The sequence below is a fragment of the Phoxinus phoxinus genome, assembly GCF_949152265.1.
Source record: "Phoxinus phoxinus genome assembly, chromosome: 21".
Lineage (NCBI taxonomy): Eukaryota > Metazoa > Chordata > Actinopteri > Cypriniformes > Leuciscidae > Phoxinus > Phoxinus phoxinus.
In genome coordinates this window covers 25249209-25276454 of record NC_136896.1, presented here as the reverse complement: position 1 = coordinate 25276454, position 27246 = coordinate 25249209, and the positions used below count along the sequence as shown (strand labels likewise).

The 27246-nt window shown below is 38.0% G+C and overlaps 1 protein-coding gene across 1 annotated transcript in view; it reads left to right on the top strand.

Moving 5' to 3' along the window:
- arid5b (AT-rich interaction domain 5B) overlaps window positions 1–17337 on the top strand; it is a 116527-nt gene extending 99190 nt beyond the window's left edge. The window contains exons 9-10 of the mRNA XM_079596431.1: window positions 6681–6876; window positions 13763–17337. Coding sequence (XP_079452557.1) covers window positions 6681–6876; window positions 13763–15826 — 2260 coding nt within the window. The 3' untranslated portion in view covers window positions 15827–17337. The remainder of the gene's footprint in view (window positions 1–6680; window positions 6877–13762) is intronic.
- The last annotated feature ends 9909 nt before the right edge of the window (window positions 17338–27246 follow it).

Sequence of the window (27246 nt, the reverse complement as noted above, 5' to 3'; positions counted from 1 at the left end):
GATTTGAGTATTCTTTCCATAGCACTATACTCTTACTGTATGTACGACAGTTGACTCATTTGTATCTTTTCATATCTCCTAAGGACTTCTAAAAACAAAGTGGCTCCTTAAATGTCTCAAAAAGTTTCAATTCAATGTCTAAGTAGTTTCAATTCACACCGCAGCTACAGCCGTTATATTCAGAGTAATTCATCTGGTTGTTGTAATGAGGTCTGTCGAACAAATTTAGAAAGGTGTCTTTTCAATACCATCCATCTGTGCAATTGCATACAGCTGCGTACAGCCTCGATACTAGTCAGTGTCTAATATTGACCAAGTTTACGGTCCTCATCCGCAAGCTTGCAGGGTTTTCGGTTCCGCCCTGGTCATGTGGTTGCGGTTAAGGTTTCAGCAAATGAAGTTGTATGGCTGGCAAGCGCTGGTCCCTTACGGTTCCCCTATCACATGCCGAAATGCCAGTTCTCCATGCAAGGAAAGCCCCACTGACCTCAGCACAGCTTCTTCCTCCATAATCCCACCAGCCACCGCTGCTCAGGAAATTGCAAAACACAAAACTGTAGATTACCATCTTCTAATGCATCTCCTACAGCACCCGGCTAGAAAATAACACACCACTCGTCGTTTACATCAGCTTCCAGTAACAGTTACGTAAGCCGGCCTTCCGTTACCACGATCACATCTGCATTTACTCTTTGCCCCACTTGATTTTTATAAGCACCACTTTCCAGTGGCCCACGTCTCTTATGTGGAACACATCCCCGGGCAAGGGTGGCAGGAAAAACAGCACCTCGGCGGAGCATAAATGCTGGTCTTTGTATAATTGTTGCGTTCTTTAAGTATGATTAATTTTAACAGTCCGCCGTTCTCTGAGTTTCTTATTATGGAAATTAGTGTTATATAAATGGGGGGGGGGGATGCTGCAACACAATCTTATTACCCACTCAGCAGTCTTCCCAACAGAGAGAAGTGTGTGCAGACAAATGCGCACTGGCGTATACCGGCGCGGTTTCCAGCAGGCTGCTATCTCTGTGATGATGCCCTTATCTGCCCACGTTTTAAAGCAAGCTTTATTCTCCTCACGAAACATAGAGCAATTATGCATCTGAATTAATGACAGCACAGCAGTCACATTGTGACTGAATTTGTTCAGGTGTTCATATTAATTGCAGCACTTTAAAGGGCTATAAAAAAGTGTTTGTCCCTAGAAATGACGTTTTTGCTGCCTTTGCGGTCTATAAGATTCTTTTGAACAGGCTCAAGGTGACACATAACCCAGGTCTAGTTTTCTAAACTAAATGATTCATTTGTTTAGGCAAATTTTTTTTTGTTCAACTTGATTGTGCTATCTGAGGTAAGTACTTTGCTCAAGGACACACAGGTTCTCTAACAGCTCTTTTTCGCCATCATGACAGAGGATCTGCAACAAACAAACAAACAGCATGTTGCATTGTTTGTTTACATGCACTTTAAAAGTTCGATTTCTAGAATATACATATACTGATGTGTGATGGGCTTTCCTTTTCATTCCTATTCTTAATCTGAGGACATACACTAGTCAACTAGTTTTTGAAAGAATTTTAGTCTTATGCACACCAAGGCTGCATTTATTTGTTAAAAATACAGTAAAAACAGTAATATTGTGAAATATTATTACAATTTAAAATAACTTTTTTAATACGTCATAAAATGTAACTTATTCCTGTGATGCAAAGCTGAATTTTCAGCATCATTACTCCAGTCTTCAGTGTCACATGACCCTTCAGAGATCATTCTAATATGCAGATTTGGTGCTCAAGAATCATTGCTTAATGAATCACTCTTAACAGTTTTTGCTGCTTAGTATTTTTGTGGTAAACATGATACACTAACTTTTAAAAGTAAGACTTTTATTTGGCATTGATTCATTAATTGATCAAAAGAGACAGAAAGACATATATAATGTTGCAAAAGATTTCTTCTTTTTTTTTTTTTTACAAATTCAACATCTTCATGCTTATTTAACAGATAAAATGAATAGCAGTAAATGCAACGCATAAGATATTCATGAATAAAATATTTGTATTTTAGCCAGATGGAGAAAATATGTGGCTGCAGTAACTATCATTTTCTAATATAAACCCTTTTAATATTCCATCCCTGATCTGCTTTCTCTGATTGAGCCGTAACAGGAAGCCTGAGAAGTGGCATACGTATGCGAGTATGCACAACTCAATCTAAAGTTGGTGGTGATGGGTAAATGCAGAGCCCTCGTATAAATAAGCAGTATCACAGTATCGGGCTGCTCTTAGACCGAGAACACCTGAGCCCAGCCAGAGGCTGCAAAACATGTTGATCTGGCCTAAAAATGAACCATGGCAGTCAGTGCGCTGAATAGAGGAACTAAAATAACTTCAGCAGAGCTTATGATTACAGACAGCTCTCAAAATGTAGCCTGCGTCGTTTTCATGACTCTGCGGCTGCTCTAAAAGGGGATGCAAATGTTTTTGGGAGTGTTAAAATCTGTTTGCTGAAAAATGTACACCTGCATTTGCAAATATGCCTGATATTAGGTTTTTATTGAGCCAAAATATAATATATAGTCAATGTGTAAAGAGGAATCCCATGGTCTCAGAAGTGGTCTGTCTTCAATGAAGCTTTAGACAGTTGTAATGGACTGACAAGTGAAATCTGATGGGGAAGAAAACTCAGCATGACACTCGCACATTACTGCCAGCAGTCCTTTTCGGTTAAACTCGGGTTCACGGATGTATTCATTCTTTGTAGAGTTGTTTGGAATGGGGACAGGAAGGGGGATGAGCCTCGTTTCCAGCCACATGAGGGGAAATAGTCCTGTAAATGGATCACTCTTGTGGCACTTCAAGTTATTCTTTGTACTCCCACAGTGAGTACACGTTCAGACCATCAAAGAGGTTCTTGGTTCATTTCCCAGGGAAATGTATTCCACCACACCATTTGTGACAAAATGGTGCATTTTCCTTTTTCCATTTGTTTATTTTTATTTTGAAGGCCGGCCCTGTCAGTGGTCTTGGTCTTTTCTTGCAACACCTACTTCCTGTCCTTGATGTGCTTTCTGTCTGGCAGCTTTTTGGGATTGCATGTAATCTAACTACTGAATCTAATATAACTATTGTGTGTCGTGTTTTCATTCACTGTCAAATGATGTTATTTTATACTTCATTGCACACAAAGTTTTAGGCAACAATGCAGAAAAAAAATATAAACGAACAAGCAAAAAAAACAGCAGTATAGAAAATAAGTATAATGTTTTACATTTAACATTATTTTATGAAATCAAATTACATAATTACATTCCCTTTCGTCAAGCATGAAATTTAAAGGTACACTGACTTTTTATGTTAAAAATGAACAACATTTAAATAATGAGTCAATACACCATCAACCTTGCTTCCAAAAAGTTTTATTTGTATTTTATATATATATATATTGTATTATAATATAATATATTAAATAAATAAATATATTTTTTTACAGTACAATAGCCTGTATTATTCCAATATAAGCTATATCTTTTTAAATTTGATGTTTTTTATTAATAATTTTCCTTCATTTTTGTCTTTATCTGATCACATGCCTGCTCAGAGGAATCACACGTAATAAAACAAGAATCAACATTGGCTTTGCTTTACGTAGATGACGAGAACTGAGGGATTTGAAATGTTGTTTAAAATGACGCTGAGATGGCGTTTTTATGAATCAAAAGATCGGTAAGGTATTTTATTGAACAGATAAATTGCCATATACAAGCACAACCAGTGCTTTATAGTGTCCTTCTACAAAATGCATGATGCTTTGTTTTTTAACCGCTAGAGAGCCAACATGCACTGAGTGATCTGATCTGTTCACAAACAGCAAAAAAATTGAGATTGATGACATATTATTGACATTGTTTTATTTTATCTGTCATCTGAGGCTTTTTATTTATTGCCTCTTGCCTAATAATATCTTATTACAGAGGAACCAGAGGGCTGGTGTTGTACCCAAGCCAACATTTTTGTATCGATCCAGCCATAATACTCTATAGATTGGCAAGGAAAACCTTGAATACATAAAGACTGCAGAATTAGCGGTGTGTGTGTGTGTGTGTGTGTGAGTATCTGTATCCCTACCAATGTTGAAAAAAATCTTGGTGTTTACTTTGCTCTATCTCTCTCTCATATAAAGGGACGTTTAATTGCATATTTCCTGTTCTTGGCATTGTGCCCTTCACCGGCTGTATGAAATAGAGTTTTACTGCTGTCTATCTGCCAGCTGCTGAACTCAATGAAAATAACAAAAATTTCAAATCTCAGACGCCCTCAACCTCTTAAATACATTTTCCTCTGAGGAAACACTCCACAGCCTAACTTGTAAGGAAAGATTTTCTACAGTTCCCCCGCCTATGTGAACTGAAATGGGAAGGGAACTGTGACTTGTTATTCCCATAAATGGCCATGTGGCAAGAATGAGTGGGGATATTCGTCATGATTTATTCCCTGACTTCTCACCTTGTGACAGAGGACTATTTCCATTCTTATCTCAACTCTCTCTCTCACATAAGAAAAGTGCTCAGACATAAATAGGCAAGTTTAAACAGTCACATCTGATACCAATTATCTCTCCACCAATCGGAAGAGAATATTAGGTATTGTTTTTTGCACTTTGAAATCAGGCTGTCATAAGACCAGCTTAAAGCTCACTGAGGACTCTATGGGGGTTTGGAGAAAAAACTCCTTTAGTTCCAGATGAGGGAGATTTCTGAGGATTAGCTGTGAACAAGATAAGTCATTGTGTGCATTATTATACCTCCATTATGTAAACATGAAGTGAAACATTACAGTGGGAATAAGGTATTTGGCAGCTGCCTGCTATTTTGATTTGACTGCGCGGACCGAGCCGTTTTCCACTTTTAGCAGCTGTAACATGTTTAAACTCTTTTGGTAATGGGATCTGAAGATGAATGTTCCCTCTGGGCTCCTGCTTAGCTTTGCCGCTGGCCGGCCGCCAAACCTCAGCCGGCATAGTTTTCCCGCACAGCCCCTGTCTGAGCGTGCTCAGTGCGTCCCGCCGCCGAGAGCCCCGAACATCCCGCCGTTGAGTAAACACACGGCTACAAACTAGTGGATATGAATCCCTCTTGAGATACCACCGGATCTTATTAAACAGGAATGGAGGGAATGATTAAGAGAATTGAGGGGGAAAATGCAGCCACACACACACACAAAAACCGCTACAAACTATAATAATATAATTGTAATAGAGCAGTCTTTCGCATTTAGCGGTCTCCATCATGTTGATGGATTCCACTTCTTAAGATGTGAAATGTGCTGGATTACAGCTGGTGTATTACAGTAGATATTTATAATTCCGCATGCCTTCAACAGTTCCCAGCCAGACTCATTTATCACATCAGACACATTATAAAAACTTCCAAGCTAGAGTAGAAAGGCAGATCATGTTGCTGTGTACCTCCATCCTCAATAACATTCTCAAGTAAATCATAATTTCATATCTGCTGTCATCTTGGCTTTGATTTCATTAGTCTTCTGTCTTAGTTTTCTGGATGGTGCTGATCTGACATGATGTGGTGCAATACAAAAAAAAAAGGTACATTTTCATTAGGATCAAGCCCATTATCCACAATTTGTCCCCTTATTTGCCTCATTGTGGTTAGGCATTTGCTTGTGTAATCATTCATTCGAGTGTTCATAGCTGGGTGTTCCTTCAACTACAGGCACTTTTATGTCCCATTTGCTGATTGTTCTACTAATACTAACAAATTTGACCTTTAAACCGTCTTGGAAACTTTTAACGTGACTTATTTATTTGGGCCTTTTTACATAAATGTTATTTTTATACCCTTGAGCAAGAGTTTCTATCTTAAAGTGCAATGAAACGAAAGTAGCAACTGATATTTTCTTTAATATTGTGGTGTACATCCGAGTGTAACAGACCATAAAAAAATTAAAAAAATCATGGTAAAAAAAAAAAAAATTAAACGCATTGTTTACAAGATCAATAACATGCATTAAAAAAAATAGGGTATAATTTTCATTTTATGCCGACTTTAAAATATTACACTCTAAAACTATGATTTATTTTATTTTTGGTTATAAAATATTACTATTTACTTTTTAGTAAATATTATGTGCCATTTCACAAAACTATTTTTGTAAAATTATGCAAAAAAAATTTTAACTATTTAATTAGGAATATTTATATTCAAATGCTATCTATGAAATGATCCATAGTATGTTTATAATGTAATTTCTTCCACATGTTGAATGGGGATTTGAGATGTTGTGGAAATTACATTTGTTCATGTTGGTTAAAAATGTTTTTAGTAAACAAATAAAATAAAAGGTGTTTTAAGGGAATATAATTCCTATAAGTCCACGGGGCCAAAAGTGCCCATATGAAGAAACAGCCATCTATAAACCAAAAACATTTTCAGTAACATCGGTTTATAGGAAGGAGACATTTATTTTTGTTTCATGTCATGCATGAGTCAATTCCACAGTTTGTCTAGGATAACAAATAAAGCCAACAGGAAACAATGCTATCAGTTATTATGTTGTATCAGTCGAGGAAGAAGACAGGAATGTGTAAAGTAATAGAAGTGCAAACAGATGATAAAACAGTCTGATTCCACTAAACCTGCATCACTTCCTCCTTTTCCTCAGGCTCATCCTACCCTATGAGAGGTTTACCAAAGGAGAGGAGGACAAACCGCTTCCGCCGGTCAAACCCCGCAAACAGGAGGGCAGTGTCCAGGAGGCCATTGTCAAAACAAAGATGATGGCCATCAAGCGCCTTAAGGATGAACAAAAACCGCTGCCTCGGAACGAAATGGACATCTCAGCTAAAGTCTCAGAGCTGGTCAGTCTTTGAGTGTTTAATCTGTTTAAAAGCAACACAGAGAATTTACATTCTGGCATATTAACACTCTTCCAGCCCAGCTTGCCAAATTTCTACCATAGGTTTCTAAGGGCTGTCATAGAATCCAATGCAGTAAACGACAGACACAATACATGCTAAAAAGTTGGCTGGAAGAAGAACCATGACAGACCACTTCAAGCTGGGTGCCTTTCTTCTCCTCAACAAATAAGCCGTCACAAGCGCGTGAGAATAGTACTGTCAGGAGCAGCTGCTTTTTACATAATTATTTGGGCTGATTTGGAAGCTGCACAACAGCATGGAAATCAAATGCTATTTGTCTGCCTGACTGACTCCAGGTGATTTATCCACTGTGCCCGATTCGGTTATTTTCGTGAATCTCTGGACTGCCGAGCATAAGGTTTCCCTTACAGTTCCCTTTTCCATAAGCTCCTTCTGAATTTTGTCCACAAATCAATTTGAAGATGAATTGTGGAGGAAATCATGACAGTGCTCCCTTTTTTATTTTTTTTATCGACAAGACCTTTTTGTGCACAGAGTGGAAATGTTTTCCTATCACATCTTAGAATCCAATATGCACTGCATGCCACATTTGTGTTCTTATAGAAACCGTGGGCTTATTTTCATCCTTGAAAGCCAATAAATCCGTGGTGATTTGCAAATGTCTCTCCTGTTAAGCATAAATATGAAAAAGGAGAGCACGGCTGTGGAAGGGAATGAAAATTGAGTTATTATTTTCACATGAATAAGCAAATGATTACAAAGATGAAAGGGCTGTTTGAAAAATTCTCTCGAATTGTCAAATTTAGACACATTTCAAAGTCGTTACGCAGTCCATATTCATTTCTACCTCACATGAAATGAGTAATAGGTTATAGTGTGGAAACAAAAAGGGCTGTTGTAGGTTCTTTTCCAGCTGCATGCCTAGCTCATCTGTCTGGTATGTTGTGTAATTTGAAAGGCCTCTCCAGATAATTGATTGAACATTGTACAAGGCAGAAAATGAAAATGGAATTCTCTGTTTGAGGCACAGCCGATATGACAAGACTGGAGCGCAGAAAGGAGGAAAAAACACTTAAAGTAGAGTTATAGATCTCAGGGAGGATATTTGGAGAGAGAGATGCTGGGAGTTGTCTCGGGGGCCTGCGTGTCAGTAGAGTATAATCAGGGCATGTACAAATATAGACGCGCTGCTCTGGTAAGAATCAGAGCATTGTAAGCGCTGTTAAATCAGTCCTTCCTCAGGCACCAAATACAATCAAGGCTATTGAATGACACACGCTGAGCCAACGGGCGGTCACGCCGCATTACAGCTGGGTAATTTTGCTTGCTAGTCACTGGCTGCTTGTGGCCCCAAAGGCATTCCTGCTAACTTGTACAAGTGTCTAAAGGGCGATAGACAGAGCGACCTCTAGGGTCAAAGGTTTAAGAGGTGTCTTCTCAAATAGTTACTTGGAAAGCGACTCATTCTCATTTGAGCTTCACAGTGAATATGTGATTTGTGAGCTAGGGCCGTATCATACGCCCGGCGCAATGCAGCGACGCGAGTGTTTTTTGCTAGTTTCAGCCAGACGCAGTTATCATTTTCACGTCCTGCGCCACGTTGTTTAAATAGCAAATGCATTTGCGCCCATTGGTGAGCCCATGAGCGCGCTGGTCTGAAAACGAGTTCAGGCGCTATGTTGGCGCATTGCTGTTTTGAGGCAACCCGAAATAGACTGTGCCATTGATCAACTGAAACCTGGTCTAAAGGCAATTGTTTTTATTTTTTTATTTAAAAAGCGCGTTAGTAATGTGCGATGGTCCATCACGGACTATAGGATGGTCCAACACGAGCGTACACTGCTTATTCCACAATCAGTCAAATATTAAAAATAAACGGATTACAATGTAAAAGATTATTATTGTGTACATTAAGATATGGTGGAATCCGGCTTGTCTCGTAGATACTCTGCTTGCGCGCTTTAACTTCGTGCATGAGCAGATCCGTTTCCTCTCTGGAGAAGCATTCAGTCTTTCCACTACCAAATTCCGCCATGTAAATAGCGAACCCGCCATGGCGCAAGCGCAACTTCACCCATAGGAACACTTCACCCATTTGCATTAGACTTTGTATCTTTAGAAACCCAGTCACATTTTCGAATGGTCATGGTTTATTCCCTTATTTTCCCCTGAGATGGGAGAAATAAGGATTTAAGTGTTCCACTTCCTGCTTTTTATGACGCAAAAATCGTCATTTTGCGTCATAAAAAGCAGGAAGTCAAATTTCTTTGAATAAGGGTAAGACTACAAACACTAGCTCATCATTTATCCAGTAGAAGGCGCTGTTCCGCATGTTTTCAACCCGCCCATAGAGGGATCTCACTCACAGAATGTACATATAGTGTCAGCCATTCTTTATTTGGAAGCTAAAACAGTTTCTTATTCTGTGGAGAAAGCTGAGTAGGCTAGTAGCGGTGACCATCCTCTTTTTCCCGGACATGTCCGGCCGTCGAGATGGTCCAAAATGTCCGGGATTCGGCTTTTGCTTTCTGCAGTCGCATTCATGCACACCTTTTGTTTCAATCTAACTGAATTCATTCCGATTGGTGAATCTGAATGTAGTGTTTACATGAACGCTAAACAAGTGATCGTTTGATGTGCGTTTTAACATTGCTAGGAAAATTCCCGCTCCTCCGTGAGAGATACGAGACCGGAGCGTCTCACAGGCGCCGGCGCCGCTCATCAGTAATCACGCCACCGGCCTCGCATCGTTCTCCGCGGCCGTCAGTCTCGTTTCTGCTCGTCACAGTAAACATGAGGAATGGCGACTGAAGAACGCAAAAGCCGAATCCTGGACATTTTGGGCGACATCAAAATACTGGGCAGACTCACGGAGACTCACTAGTAGCATAGCCTTGTTTACTGCGATCTCTTACCGGTAGGCGTGGCCTCCTATGGCAGCAAAGCAAGTGCATTCTGGGAGTTGTTGTCTTTCATCCCCATAAGCCAAAAATACATTTTCTGGCTTTTCTCAGTCTAGAAGGCTCCAAATTCAAAAATAATTTCACATTTCTTCTACATAAATTACCCATTTTAAATACACATTCATCTTTCCAGAGGTGAAGTGTTCCTTTAAAGGGAATGGGAGATGAGACTCTGATTGGTTTATTACACGTAAAGCCCAAAACACACCATTAAGACTCATTAAGAGAATAGGGACAACCCTTATGGACCATGTGCCTGGCGCGCTGACCATTTTCCACTTCGTTAAACTAGCCAAAGTGGATTCGGACACGCCCTAGGTGCACTTGTGCTATGCACTTTAGACCGTGCGCTTAGATCATTAAAATAGGGCCCCTAGTGTTGTCACCACACATTTCAGTTATCACTACCGAAATATCATTACTCTATACCCATGTCCCATAGAGCACATTCCCTTAGTATTTAAAACTTAAATGTATTTATATGAAATTATATAGTAATATAAATATTAAACAAAAAAACTTAAACTGGAATAAAAGTTAGGGTTACAACTTACACGTTATTTTACAGTATGTAAACCCAGTATGTACTTACCCAAGAAATACATGTAATATAAAGTAGCTACATGGGTTAAGGTTAGGTTTAGGTGTAGGTTCAGGGTTAGTATCTAGTTAGAACTCAGTTATTGTAATTGCTATAAGTACATTGTATGTGTAACGGGCGTGCGTTGTCCTTTAACAGTTTTTTGATAGGCTGGATGCACGTCCATTAACCCTTATATTCTGCGTTGTGTTCTTGTTGTGCTGGATGCAGAAAAGACCCAAACCACGACCAACTGCTGGTTGCTTTTTTAATGAAGGCGGAACAGCGGATTTGTCTGTACAAATCAACAAAAAAACACATAAATCTCCGTCACATGCAGTCTCCTCCACACAGCACACAAATCTCTAGCTCCTCCTCTCAGCTAGTCTGGCGCAAACTGCACATACATACACAACTGATAAAACTTTTAGTATTATCAGCTAAAATACTTTTAAATAAAAATGTGAAAATGAACTGAATAAATAATATAATGCTCAATGTAATTGACAACATTAATTATTTTTACATGCTTCATACAACCAATGTATGCCAGATGAATTATAATGAACATTATACACATACCTGTACAAATCAACAAAAAAACACATAAATCTCCGTCACATGCAGTCTCCTCCACACAGCACACAAATCTCTAGCTCCTGTTAGCAGATAAACATACAGAGAACCTTGTAGACTAGCACGTGGAAACATTAGAGTCTACTTTAAAGCTTGCAAAAAGTCGGTTTACAAGGTTTATATTCAACTGACACATTTACTGCATGTTGACAATCTCAAAAAATAAGATTTATACATAACATAAAACAAGGTTTGCATCGTCCAAAAACCAAAATAAGTGTTTAAAACTGATGAGCAAAATAATCAATTACCTCCTCTCAGCTAGTCTGGCGCAAACTGAGAGAAGCGCGCGTGAATGACGCACAAAGCCTGCGATCTCTTAAAGTGACGGTACAGGTATTAACACCATGGTCTGAATACAACATCCAGGCATAAATATTGGCAATAAAACACATCTTAAACATATAGGAACCAATGTTCATCAGGATTTGGTGACATTTCAACCATAAAAGTAAAGATATAATTTCAACCCGGTTACATATGTACATGTGGAACAGGACTCTAAAATGAAGTGCTACCAAAATTTGTACATTTAGTAAAATAATAAATTTAAAAAAAAAAAAGTTAAGTTAAAAAACAATAACTAATAAAAATGACAAAACACAATAAAACCACTAAAACTTTAACTAGAATTAAAATGCAAACAGAAAATTAAAACAAACTAAAATTAGGACCTACTGTATTAATTACCATAAAATTGTGCTCAAAAGCTGTCAGACAGTAGATCAAGGCAATCATTCTATTTTCAAGTCTACAAAAACAAGCTGGGACAAGCTATTTATCTCTGTGTAATGTGTTGTGTGAACATGCGATTATTCACATGTATTTACACATTCATCTTGGTTGAGTGAGGAAGTAGAGTGAAAGGGATGAGGCAGCCTTTTATTTGACACCAGCTGATGTCAAACATCTGTGCATCTCTTCCTCCAACACTGATAATGAATGGATGGGCGGTGCATGCCTCTCTTCTGCACCGCTGTCACCACTCTGAAGTTCCGGAAAGCATCTGCTCATTAGAGACATGTGAAGTTTGTCCAAAGTGCAAAACTTGCATCATGCTCTGGATCACGGGGATGGCAGCAGGTGTCGGTTGTCTCTTTTATGCAATCATGCTGGCTCTGTTTTCTACTCTCATTTAAGCAGACTGCATTTAGAGGATTTTGGAATTGATTTGTTCAGCTCTGAAATGATGCAAAGCTTACACAGCCTCATCGTTTATCAAATTTGTGTTAAAAATGGACAGAAGAGATATTTGCATGGGGAAAGCATTGAGATATCAGCTTTAAACCTGCACCTCAGCTCCTGGTATGCATTAAGCGTAAGGTCATCTGTGGATGATGCAAATAGCTTTTGTGTGTCTTGCAAAAGACTTTAGCCCTGTTCACACCGCCAGCGACACCCAGCGACAAAGCGACAAGATCCCATTAATTTCAATGGAAAGCTGGCGACTTCCGGCGACACGAGCGACAGTGACCGTTGGCGACAGAATGTGGGCGTGTCAAGCGACAGGAGACAAGCGACAAAAGTTCAGAAATTTCAACTTTATGCAAATGAGAAGCGATTTGATTTGCAGGCAAGACAGAGTTTGAGGGCGATTTTACTTATATGATTTGACTAACCACATTCATGGATATAGTAAAATTATGCATGGAAAAGAAACTGTCGACAGTCTCAGTGAGTTTAATTCATGCATTTATAGTTTGAGTGTTGTAAGTTTAGCACTGCTGCAGTTCACTTTACAGTTTCCCCTGCATTGTGTTGACTATTAAGGACAAGAAAATGTATTATTTGTCAAATACGAATGACGTTTTAGTCATTTATGACTGTATGAGTGAGTTTAATTTGTTGCTTGATCGATCGTTAATCTAGTAAATGATTTAATCTACTGAATACTGCTATGGTAATATAAAAACACTCTCCCAACAGCATACCGTTTCTTTTGAGCCTATAATTTCTAGTCAAATTAGAATGTTGTATCACTTGTGATGGTATAGATATGGCCAGACGTCCAGTCAACCAATAACATTAGAGCGACAGCACTACCAACGCCCACAAGCGACTTCACAGTACAGAGACTACACTTTAAAAATGCTGGGTTGTTTTAACCCATTTTTTGGTTAAATATGGACAAACCCAAACGTTGGATCAAAAATGCAATTTGAAAATGTAACCCAATGGCTGGGTGTGTCCATATTTGACCCAAAATTGGGTTAAAACAACCCAGCATTTTTTAGAGTGTGGCGACATACAGCGACAAAATCGCTGGCGGTGTGAACGGGGCTTTAGATGTTGGCCATTAGCATGTCTTTAGCAAGTTTGTTAATATGGTTTCTGATGGTTTCGGACTACTCTTAAAGCGTTCAAAGGACCTTGAAACTTACTTTGAGGTATAACAGAATAATAACATGCATGTCATTTTTTCACCCATCTCTTTTTACCTATTTACCGAATACTGTAGAAGTGAGAATGTAGACTTGATATAGCTATATATGTAAACTATATAAAAAGTTATTATAGATCAAAGAATTTGGAATAAAATACAAATACAAAATGTACAAATGTTGTATCACCTGGGGGCACATCATATGGCTTATCTTATGTGTGGTTGTAACTGTGTTAGAAATGTATGCTTGTCAATATTCTTAGTTTTACTGTACCATTAAGAATTGTTTCTATCTGTCTTTAGGGGATGGAGGACACGGAACAGCTCCAGGAGAAGCAGGATAGCCAACAGTCCCTGGCTCTTACCCCGGTGGACAGAGAAGCAAATAGTCCTCTTACTGAAGATGAAGGTGTGCAGCTAGTAATCAAGGATGAAGATCAACCTGTGCTCCACAACGCATATGAGCATGCAAATGGGAATGTTTTGCCCTCACTTCCACAAGATGATGCGCCACTCAAGTCAGAGGACTGTGACGTGTTCCCTGTTGCTGCCATGCCGCTGCACCACAGTCATCCTCTCCCCAACTCTCACACACCGGACCAATGGCAGCATGGGATGCTGGAATACAAGGTACCTCCAGCTGCCCTTGTAAACATTGAACAGTCTAGGCCAAAAGAGGGCCAAAACCAGGTGGGAATGGTGCTGCCGACCATTAAACAGAAACCTGTCACATCTCCAGAAATCCCACCTGAAAGGGCCGAGCCCACTAAAAAGGAAGAATCCTGCTTCAATTTTAATCCTCTCCTCTACCCTAGGGGTAATCCTGGCATCATGTCTCCATTAGCTAAGAAGAAGATGTTGTCCCAAGTCAGTGGAACAGGACTGCTTAATAATTACCCATATGGACCCCCACCTCCATTGGTCAGTAGGAGGTTATCCAGCAGTAGTACAGAATACTCATCTGCTGGACAGCAGAGCTCCCATGCTCCTTCCACTGCAGAGACCAACATGATGATCAAACGACCATCAGTTATTCAGCATGCTCAAAGCTTCAAACCCAGGGATAGTGAGGACAGGAGGTCCTCAACAGAGGGCGCTCAGAAAGAAGGGTGTAGTGAGGGAGAACCAATGCCACAGCCTACCCCGATAAGAGAGCCGTACATTATGAGGGCCGACCCCATTTCCAGCATGGAGAAATCTGCTGAGATGCCTCGTCCTGGCCAGGCTCCCAGCTTCCTGAGTGACTTTTACTCCTCACCACACCTACACAATATCTGCCGACAAACTGAGCACCACCTGAGCAAGGAGCAGATAAGCAAGTATCTTAGCAGAGACATTTACCCTCGAGACTGTGAGACCGCCCAGGGCTTTCCCCCAAGTCAGCATCCCGACAATGTGGGTTTGAATTTCTGTGCCCGGCTTAGTCAGAAAGAAAAGGGACCTCCTGCAGAAAGGGTAACAGAGGAGCAACCAACTGATTTGAGTCTCCCAAAATCCTCTCCTCACAAACTGCCTTTTTCCTCATCCGCTCTCACTGGCATCCCACATCCCACAATGCAATCGGACATTAAAAACTCTCCTCTCTTTCAAGCAGGCAACAGTCATAGCTCAAGCATGGATTACCATCCCAGGGCCTGTCGTGTTCCTCCCATGACAGTGTCCGCATCTAAAAAGGTAGCCGAATCTCACTCAAAGGTTCTGGAGAAATCACACAACGGCAGAGGAGAAGAGACCTTGAGCTACAAGATCGATGAGATGGCTCGGCCCATTCTGAGTGCAAAAAGCAGCCCACAGAATATTTGCACTGCACGGCCACTGAAAAGGAGCGTTGAGGATTTGGAGAACGGACCATCGGAGAAGAAGATCCGGGCTGTGACACCCTTGCACTGCTCGTCACAAAGAGACGGCCCGGGGAAACCAAGGACGCCGGAAGCTGACAGTGAGTCCATGAAGCCAGCAGAACCCGCTCACGCAGTGCACATCAACAGTTACATTTCAGAGGGCCACAATATCCCCTTGCACTCCCACCTATTCCAAGGGCTGTATCCAGGGACATTTGTATCTCAGGTCCAGGACATGTGTGAGAGCTTGGGCTCCCACGTCACCCCAAGTTACTCCCATCCACTGCAGTACTTGAAGAACCAGGCTGTTCTGTCACCACTCATGCCCCGCTTCGCCATTCATTCCTTAATGATGCAAAGACAGTTCCTGGCCCCCAATCCCGCCCACATGTACAGGCACCAAGTGGGCACCTCATACGGGGACATTCTGCACCCTGGCCTCTACCCCATGTCGGCCCTTCACCCCCAGCCAGCTTTCAGTCCCCCTCAACTCTCTTCAGTGCACCCCAGCACTAAACTTTCCTAGGTGATGCAGTCTTATATTCCCTGGCTGGATGTGCCCAGCCCATACTTAACTCAGACTTGATGCTCCCCTTAAAATCCCATCAAGCATGGTCACACTATGTATCCAACGAATAGCAGTGTTTTATAAACGCTTTAACACGGGAGCAGTTATTTCTGTTAATTACCTTCTTGCCACTCAAGTTTATGATTTGCACATTTCTTTGAACAGGGGCCAACTGGGCTGATTGTGGCTTGTACTCACCACACTGTTTGAAAGTGTCAGTTGTCTTGTTCGAAAAACATGTTGCCTTGGCACAGGTGCCCAAGTGGAGATGGGTATGATGTCCACAGAGGCATCCAAAGGAAAGTCGAGTGACAAATCAGTGCAATGCAACAGTGCTATTTCAGTCCAATCTGAGAGCTCTTTTGTCTGAAACACTATCGATACGATAATGCAAGAGCTGCTTGGGTAACTGTTGGACCTTTACACATTACTCTTGACTGTATGTTTTTTTTTGTTGCTGTTGTTGTTATTTTTTTAAAATGCAACAGTGTGGTAGTTTTATATGTTTATTTTTCAATCCTACAAGGGTTAAGCAATGAGATATCACATTTGATAAAGACGCAAAAAGAGACCAGAGTATTGCAATTCGGTGTGTTACACGGTTACATGTAAATAAAACTAACTAAGCTTTCCTTGAAGGAATCTTAAATGTCAGTGATACATTGTGAGATAGGCTTCACAAGCTTCTTTGACCACTGTCTGCTGACCTCCCTTTCAGCTCCTCTCATACCCAGCCAAACTCGCTCCTGTTCAACAGAGCAATGTGGAATGTGTTCGTCAAATGTAGGACTGAGGTGCTTGTACATAACCTTCACAGACTGAACGCATTTTGTATCATGTTCACTCGCTACTGTAATTTCTGACTGCTCTGAACTAAAGAGCGATTTCGGGATGGTGAAAGGATAAAATGCAGGACTACTTAAGTGTCAGAAAGTGAGTTTTGTATTTGCTGGTGTACACTTGTGATCGTTTACTCAGAGGACTTTTTATCAGGAGATGCAACTGAAATTTAAAACTGCATTTGGGGAAAAAACAATTTACGAGCACTTAGTTAAGCACACACAGGCTTTTCCATCATTTTCTGTTTAAGGATAGTTAACAGTTAAAATTGGTTTTAGTTATTGTTATTGAATTTTAGGTCTGTAAGTGCTGTGACAGCAGTCCAACAACAATTTGCGTCTGTATTAAATGAAGTGTAACACTTGCCAGAAAATAATTTTAATTAAAATAAGCATGATTTCTTTGCACAAACCATTTTGGGAAAGTACAGAGACAATTTGAAAAGCAACACAGTACTCCTATAGGGGTAATCAATTAAATATTTTTTTTTTTTTTTTTTTTTTTTTGATGTATTAGTAGTAGAAACTAAACTTCAAGAAATGTATTTACTCCAACATTGTTTGGAGTGATGCTCAAGGTTGCTATGTAACATTTTGTAATGAGTAATAAACAGTTTTATAACTTAATAGAAGAAAACGGTTCATCCACGTATGTTTTCGCACTATTTGCAAAGATATTGTATATTTTGAACACAAATACTAGCCAACTTAAATGGATAATTCACCCAAAAATGAAAATTCTGTCACCATTTAATCACCCTCATGTTGTTCCAGTATCCGTTATTTTTTTCTCCTGTCGAACTTGGAAGATATTTTGAAAAATGTTTTAGTGTTTTCTTTTGTCTGTATAATGAAAGTCCGTGAGGTCCAGTGTTTTACTGTATGGACAACTATCCCTTAAAACTTACATTGTATGGGGAAAGAACATTGTGCACGTTCTTCTAGAAGAAAGAAAGTCATAGACATTATTCACCTTGGGGCTTAAATTATAAAATTTTAATTTTAGAGTGAACTACTCCTTTAAATTAATGCACTAATTCTATTTCTCTGCCCTACTTTCAAACTGCATAACCATTGGCTAGAACTAAAGAGTAGAGTACTGGATACTACTATGGATTAAACAATGTTTTAGAAACATATTTTGTTATATACATGTATGCAGATAAAGTTTATATATAGAGTGACCATGTAGAAATCTCACACTGCCTTGGTACAGAGCTCAAACACACACTGAAAAGGCACCAGGACACATCTGCTCTAGTTTACCCTGTTCATTATAAATGTAATGAGCACTGGGAATTTTGTGGCCCCATAATTAGACTGTTTGTCAAGAGCACTTAAAGTGTCTCTTTCAGTGTAAGATTGTCACAGCCAGCTGCGTGTTGGAGGTTAGAGTTCAAACTTGACTGTTCAGACTTCAAAAATCTGGCCTAAATCTTTTAGCTGCAACAGGAATGCATTTTTGCCTTCTTGCTGGAAGGTTAAACACTGGTCCATTTAAAGCCTTTGCCACTGTGTTTTACCGCATTATATATATATATATATATATATATATATATATATATATATATATATATATATATATATATATATATATATATAGCATGCTATGATTAAAATAGCAGCAGTGGATCAAATTAGACTGTGTAGTTAACAACTTTATTTTTCATGAGGCTTTTTAATAGATGGCATATTAATAGTTTACTTTTCCCACAGCTGGGCTTTGCTTACTAAAGAGTCGTAGGATTAAATACCATCAAGTTGACTGTGGCACAGCAAAAGTTTTTGTACCGCTTAAAACACTTGCTAACAAATATTTTTAGGGAGAACAAGCTCACCATGAAACAACTGCTCTTCATTAAGATATAAAATACACTCCAAATGTTCTCCGAGTTTTTAATACCTCATCTAGTGGTTGAATAAAATGTATGGTGAGAGAAGCAACAACATAATTACAGACTGCTGTAACTTTGGCTTTTGAAAAGTTTGAAAAACTCCTCAACACCATTTTAAATCTAAACTATATTACCAGGGAGTACATCTTGCTGGTAACACGTAAAGATATTGTTTGATGATGCTGTGGCCAACTTCCATATGGGAATGTAATTTAGAACTTGGTATGGGGACGTACGATTATAAGAACAGCGCTGGTCCCGACAACCCCAAACCTCCACATGAGGCAAAGTGCCATTAAGTGTTTCTTTAACTCTTCATTTATTTTTGATTGTCTATTTGTATCCAACCTAAAAAGCTGACACTTGTAATTGTAGCCAATTACATTGATGTTTCAGTTTTTAAGATTACAACAAATAATTGTTGAAATCTATAAAAAATATTTAGAATCTGAAATGCTTGATTAAATCTAATCAGAGTGTGTGTTTATAATCCGAAATATGCTGGTTTCCTGTCCTCCACAAGTGCTGATCCAGGCTTCAGTCTATGCAACTGAAACATTATAGTCTACTCCATCAAAACAGAAATAAATCATTAAAAACAAATGTGCACATAAACCTCTGTATACATAAAGTTCATGCTCATCAAGACAAATGTCTTGTGCATGTTCAGACTCACCAGTAATAAATGAAAGGCAAGTGCATAGACAGAGTGAATGTGTACAGTAGAACGTCAGATAAGAATCCAATAAACAAAGAATCATCAGTTTGCTGCATATCTTCTGCAGCACCCTGGAGCAACGCTGAGCTTGAGCAGAGCGCCCCCTGCCAGTCAGACGAGAACACCGTCACTACAGGCAAACAGCATACTAGAAGCCTAGTACACACTTCCTACAGTAGCCAAAACTGGGCTATTCAAGATCTTTCTTTTTTTTTTTTACATTGGTTAAACTAAATGACAAAATAAGCACAGTGCGTCTGCTGAATGACAACAATTAAACATGTGTTGTTAAATTGATACATATAAATTAATTTTAATTGAAAAAGGATATAGATCAGTGGTTTTCAAATGATTTAGCCTAAGAAGCCATCAAGTGGTGAGCCAAAGCATTACTGAAAAATAGTTTATTGTACAAAAGGTGATCCTCTGAAATAGAGGGCATGAGTTAATTTGTCACAATTCACTTTGATTGCAGTGATACAAGACTTAAATTTGTGCTTTTATCAGTATTTAACCAGCCCAATGGGCAATAACTACAGAATGGAGGCGGTTTGTTGTTTGCCTGTGCTGTCCTCTCCAGCTGTGCTCTGGTAATCGGCTGTTGAAATAATGTTTTTTGGTGAAAAAGAACACCATCGGAAGTTTATATAAGTTTATAAAAGGAAATATAAAAGGGCCTAAAACAGAACCTTGGGTAACCTCATATTATCAGATTAGGGCCTATAGGTAGAAGTTCATATTACCGGTATTAACAGACAATATTCCAGTTTTAAGATTGGGCATACACATTATCAATGCACTGCTTTACACACTCCAGGAAAATAGCCTGATAAGCATGTAAAAAGCAGTCTCTTTGACTTAACAAAACTACAATGGTAGAACTACCAATAACATAACAATAATAATATATCACTGTACACTTATGGCGTGGCAAACAGTTATGTTAAATTAAAAAGTAAGAGAGTAAAAACATCTTTATGTTGGGGCTGCTTCTGAAACACCATTTGTTTAGCTTGTAAAAGAAACTACTTATGAATCTGTTTGAGTTATCCAAATATTGACTCAGATCAACCACAGGAAAACCACCAGTCAAAAAGTCGCCAAAGGAAAGAATAACCTTTTAGTAAACGCTCATGTATTTTGCACAAAATGCTGAAAGGCATAGTATTCCTATAATGGAGGATTGTGGGACAATGGAAAACACAAATTTTGAATTGTCATATACTGCGATTTGTTTTGAAACATGAAGAGGTCTATTTGAATACAAACTCATACAAACATTAATTTCCCACCATCCATGATCTTTTGTTCTTCAAGGGATTATCTTGACACATTTTGATTATAATCTGATTAGATTAGTGATTCATGATTGCTCTCAATTTCCTTTAATTCTTAAGGACGTGTAATGTTAATGCAACAGTTGTTAATCATCGCCATTATTGATGCCATTGAGCTGAATACACAGTCTTAGTAGTGAAAATGTGCTAGCCCTCAGGCAAAATCAGTCAAATTCATATTTTAAAATATTATATAAATAAGATATAAATAAGGCAAAATGAAGCAGTGTGTTTAATTTGAACACAGTTGTGAATCTAACCAATGCTGCATGATTGATGCTGGTAAAATATTTATCCCATAAAGAAACAATCCTGCACAGTTGGACATGGTACTGAGCCAGCGGCTTCAACCTTGGGTCAAAGTCAGAACATTCACTTCTCTGTCCAGCTGCTGAAATGTTGCTCTGTTGGAGGATATGTGTAGGATGTTTCACTTTATTCTGCTACTATTTAAATAGCGTATTCTTTATAAGCCACTGCCCATGCCAGATCTACCAATTCACTTCTTTCATTGACAGAATATGGCTTTTATCTATTCTGTTAAAAAATTATCGTGATTTTAAAAGATGCTACGGTGAAAAATTGGTAATTGGTTAACACAAAGTTTCCGTACTATATACGGTGAATAACTGTGATAGATCTAACCATGAAGTACAGTAAAATACTAACATTTACAGTAAAATACCGCTAAAAATAATTTTTGGACATGAAAAAACAAACAAATCGTATAATTTACAGTGAAGAAACACAGTGAACTTCACATTTGATGTATTTTTTGTTGAAATAACTATAGTTTCTAATCAGTTATGTACATTAGGGTTTTATGTTACATTTTATTGTTGTTAAATTAATGTTTATTGCATTTTTAAAATTTCATGTTTCACCATGATGGCGTTTAGTGTTTGTGTGAATGAGACTGTGCAGCTTTTATACATTAGCATTAACTTTCTCAGCTTGTGAATAAACTGCTTGTTATGAGTTTTAATTCATCATGTTACTCTAATCACCACTTTGATTAGTGATTGTCAGTGTATTACAATGGTAAAAAACAGATATTAGTACTTTTATATCTGTGAATTAACATTATATCAGATTTTTTTTACTGTAAATTTAGGTCAAAATCTGTAAAACCTAAAATGTTGCTACTGTATTTTTTACTTCTGGCAACCAGAGACTGGTATGTTTTAAAAACATATGTTTCTAAAGTACTCATTTATTTACGCTACCATTCAAAAGTCTTCAAAAGTCAAGAAAGATTTATTATTTGAAGAAATTAACACTTTTATTCAACCAGAACACGTTCAATTGATCAAAAGTGACAGTAAATACATTTACATTCAATATTTCTATTTCAAATAAATGCTGTTCTTTTGAACTTTCTGTTAATCAAAGAATCCAGACAAAAAAAACAGTATCACGGTTTCCTCAAAAATATCTGTTTTTCACACACAACTGTTTTCAACATTGATAATAATAAGAAAAGTTTCTTAAGCACCAAACCATTAGAATTAGATTTCTGAAAGAAAAAAAAAAGAAAAGAAAAAAAATAAAGAATTAGATTTCTGAAGGATCATGTGACACTGAAAATCTTTGCCACCACAGGATTTACTCCTTTTACATTTACCTTACATTTTCAAATATATTAGATTAGAATACACTCATTTTATATTGTAATACTATTTCACATAATTGCTATTTTTACTGTATTTTTTAGAAAATAAATGCAGCCTTGAGCAGAAATTCGTACTTTTGACCAGCGTGTCAAACATTTGACTTTTAGTGTAACTATGCTAAATGGATGTCATATATTAGCCTTATGCAAGCTTTCAGCCCACAATGGGACATAGGAGCAGCCTGACTACAGATCTGTTTTTGAATCATTAGTAAAAGAGGACAGCGAGGGAGAGCTGGATTGATGGCTCTGCCTCGGACGAGGCTCGGGTACAGTGAGGAGTAATTAAACAAGCTTTAGGAGATGCATTTATCAGTCAGCGAGTGTCTTACCCGCTGATTCAGGATCCTTCACCAGTCTACCTGATAAGAGAAATGACCCCAGGAGCCACGACTTGCCTGAAGGGAAAGAAGATTGATGCATATAAACACAAGATACAGTGAGATTCGTCAGATGAATGAGTAAACCCATCACCCCCAACACTCTCTTATTTAAAAAACAACAATGTACTGTAATAGAGGCATAATCACATTCTTTATAATAACGACAAAAAATACGACTGAAAAGATTTAGACACAGTTACACAAAGGCTGGGGAAGCTATTTTGAAATTGTATAGTAGCTTTGAACAAAGCAGTCAAACTTGTCTTTTTATTCTTTTGGAATTAAAATTACAATCATTTTTTTACAGTTCAGAATCCAGAACATAAATCAGAAAACACATAAAAATGTAAATAAAAACCCACATGAAAATGTAAACATAATTCATAGGACAGCTATTATTGTTAAAGGGGTGTTAAAATGCCATTTTCACAAGATGTAAAATAAATCTCTGATGTCCCCAGAGTGTGTGTGTGAAGTTTTAGCACAAAATACCCCAAAGATATTTTTATATAGCATGTTAAAGTTGTCACTTTTTGAGGGTTTGCAAAAACGCACCGTTTTGTGCCTGGCCCTTTAAATGCAAATGAGGCGGGGTTACAGGAGTTTAGCTGCGATTACCTCACGCAGACACACTAAAATGACAGAAACTGTTCTGTCTTTAATTAAAACGGAGTCAGACACAGATGGAGAGACTCAAGAAGAAGTGACAACATGTAGAATGCAACAGGACGTCTCTGAATGGTTAGTTGATGAATTTATGTTGCTGATGTGGAGTTAACTATCTTCAATTCTGATATTCTGTCATGGTAATCTATAAATCACTCGTATAGGAACTGTTGTGAGATGCACACTTTCTATTGCATGTGAAAAGATGGATGCTAAAGTTTGAGCTGACTCACAAATGTACTCTTATACAACAGCTTTTCCTCTTCTCAACATGGACTGCATGTCCCCGGGGGCGGGGATTATGTACATTTTAGGGTTGGTGATGTCACTAATAACAGAGGAATGTTGTGTAGTCCATACCAGCTGTTTGTTGTAGTCCTTTTCTTTAAAAGCAAATATCTTCCTTTGCTTTGAACTTTGAGCGTTGTAACTTTGCAGATGTTGTTTATTCTCAAACAGCAACTTTACCACCCATTTAAAATAAAAGAAAAGTTATATTGTTATTGTTTTATGAATTAAATTCCTTTTTGTTAATTAATTTAAGGATAATTAAATTAAAACGGAATTAAAGAGGTTCTGATGAAAATCTTTGGGGAAAATAAGACAGATTTCATAGGCGGCCCTAACTAGTGTTCTTCTTTATTTGTGAAGGCGCAGTGCAATGCCCAGATCAAAAGACTATTGAGCACAGTCTGACTTCCTCTCCTGACTCTGCCATTGATGTTTAAACAGCGCTGTACTGTCAACGAGAACAGAAGACATGGACTTTGGTTTTGATCATGATTCCCTTGACATCCGTTAACCCTGCATCCTCACATCCTGTCCTTCTCAGTCTTAAATAGCCCCATTATCTCCCACTGTATTTTAAGATGCCAAAAATTATCATTGATATTGTTACTACACACGTAATTATTTTTCTCATAAAGAGCACTACGTAAACACAAGTCTATCAAATAACAAATTTGGAGTTCGTATATTTAGTCCAGAATATGAGGCAAAGCAATTTTCACAATATAATGACCTGCCTTAATCAGGCTTATTTGTTAAGTATTGAATCAAGTCAAATTTATTTATATATAGCGCTTTTCATAACGCACATAATTTCAAAGCAACTTATTCATTTAAATAATTTATATATTATGCATTATTCACTTGTGGTACCTTAATTAAATCTCAAAATTGTCATTATTCACATGAATAATTCATAATTAGGACTCCAGCTTTTGATGTTTATGGTTTTCAGAACATTAGTTCTGCAGTCTGGTAATATTTGTTATTTTCATTAGGTGAAGATATTTTGCTACACATTCGAGTGCTTCCCCCCCCAGCAACAAGAGCACAGAAAACACAAAGGCCAAGATTGAACTGCGGTCTTAGACGTATTGAAAACCTGACCATCAGAAAGTACAGCATGCTCTGTCCTGTCCCGTGCAGTGGCTGAATCCATTCTGCCGTTCAAGCGTACTTTCACACACTGTACCTGACCATGCTCCAACTATAGACTGGTATAAACTGGATTGGTAAGGAAAAGTCTATACAAACATATGAAAATAAATAATAATATTTGTAGGCTATATACATGCATCTTAAAAAAAAAAAAAAACATTTAGATATAATCAACAACTTTAAATAAATAGTCTGTTTATTTCATTCGCAATGCTTCATGGGATTGTAGTTCTTTCCTTTGCTGAAGCCGTTAAGTACACAGTCTTGGACAACCTTTGTCTTTCTGTCCGATTTTCAAATCAGTTTTTAATTCAAATAAAAGTTTGTAATGTTGGGTTATAATGTTGGGTTATAATGCTTATAAGCCAAACTAATGCTTAAATAGTAAAAAATTGGGCATGAACATGAAATTAGTGCATATTTACATTTGAAGCATATTGTATGTTTTAGGCTACAGCATAAAAAATAGCCTGCATTTGACCAAATTTCCTGTTTATATGGTTATATGGTTGTCAACAAAATGGATGCTAAATCATTTGGGTTTAAATTCCACAATAAACAAGAATAAACCTGGTGTCCTCTGGGGAAAACCGTTGTAGAAAGGGACTTTGAACTATTGAGCTCACGTGAGGGATGATGATGGTGAGGGATGATGATGGTGCATGCCTTGCACCCACACCTAAAGTTGCCGTTAAGAGTGAATGAATAAAAAAACAATGTTTTTGTCTTACAGGGAAATATCTTACAGCGATTACAGGAACGCTGGAGGCGGAGAACAGATGAGGGAACTAGAAGACAGGATCTTGGAGAAATCTTAGAGAGTAAATATCTCAGGTAAGTCTTTTGACAGGTAAGTAACCCATAATCCAAGTATTAGACCACACACTGACTGTGACTGAAGTGTGTGTGCTTAAACAGTGATCATGAGCGTGCTGATCACTGAGTAAGTGCAGGTGATGAGCAGGAGGAATGCTGGGAATTGTAGTTTTGAGTGATATTGCTGGACTGTGTGTGAATGGAGTATAGCGTGCAGGGAAATGGGGAACTGACAATATGTTACATTCTCTGCAAAAATCTGATGACCAGTAGTGCGGGAAAAGGCTCCCTTTTATGATTTCCATTTATTTATTTAATAACTTTTTGAGTAAATGTGCAAATTCACATTATATGTTCATTTTGCCACCTCCAGTATACTGGCGTTGTGCAGTCATGATTCACTTGTATTTGTACAATTATGAGAAGGAGATTTGTTTGAATTATGGTAATGAGTAAATTTACTTAATAATATTTTTCTATAACTCTGTGGTTTAATTTTCCCACATGCTATACATTACAGTTTTTTTATATCTTATAACTAAGCTGTATTAATTAATAAGTAAAAAGTGTGCTATTGTTACCACCCCCGTTTTTAACAGCCTTTTTAAAATTAAATGGTAATCTAAAGATGACATGTCTGTCATTTAACAGGCAAAAAACATCACCGCCACGTAAAACATTTGTGTGTAAGAAGTACTCTTCTACTGTTATCTCATGAGGATGTGGTCATGTTAAAATATACATGCATATGAAATATATGTATACTGTATATCATTAGAATTCATGGATACTTTTGAATGGACATCAATGGAGAAATATGTTTTTAGGAACAAGATGGTGTAGTGACTAACTGGACAATGCTAAATGACCGAATCATAACCTGTAGTTTAGGAAAGGACCAAGGTCTCCATAATATTTAATCATTCAAAAACATTCAGTTGAAAAATCATTCTAGCACTTTCTCATTCTGGCAGTCTTTTCATCCGGTTTTAGTGAACTCTATACACAGGTCATTTATAAAAGTATACAGATGGTTTCACAAGCTCTTAACAAACAAGCTCAAGATAAATAAACCATAATGATTTGTGTTGGTAAGATCTATATGTGTACAGTATGTGTGTTCTGTTCTGATACATCCAGTGATAGGGATAATCATGTCGAGTCTCACTGCCTGCCAAACTGACACTTTTATTTCAACAGCTAAATCATCGTTGGTGTCTCCTGAAAATCTGTTGTAAATCAAATCTTGAATTAAACATTCTCCCCCCAAAACACACACACACACACACACACAATTCAACTCTTGTGTCTTATATTGTAAGTGCCTATGTTGTTGTTTCTACTGTAGAATATTTAAATATGGAAAGTGTACGATATTTTAAAGTCAAACCCTCAAAATGTCCTTTGAAATGTTGTTTTTACAGAACATATCATGCCAATCAAATCTGAGAAAGTTATGTTTCTCTTACTATCGCAATATCTGATGATCTGTACAGGAAAAATGTTCTGCCGGTGTAAATTTTTCCATGAGCATAATTCTGCATGCTCACAGAGGGGTAATGTGGGAAGACATATGGATATAATCAGGAGAGAGGTCCCTTGGGGG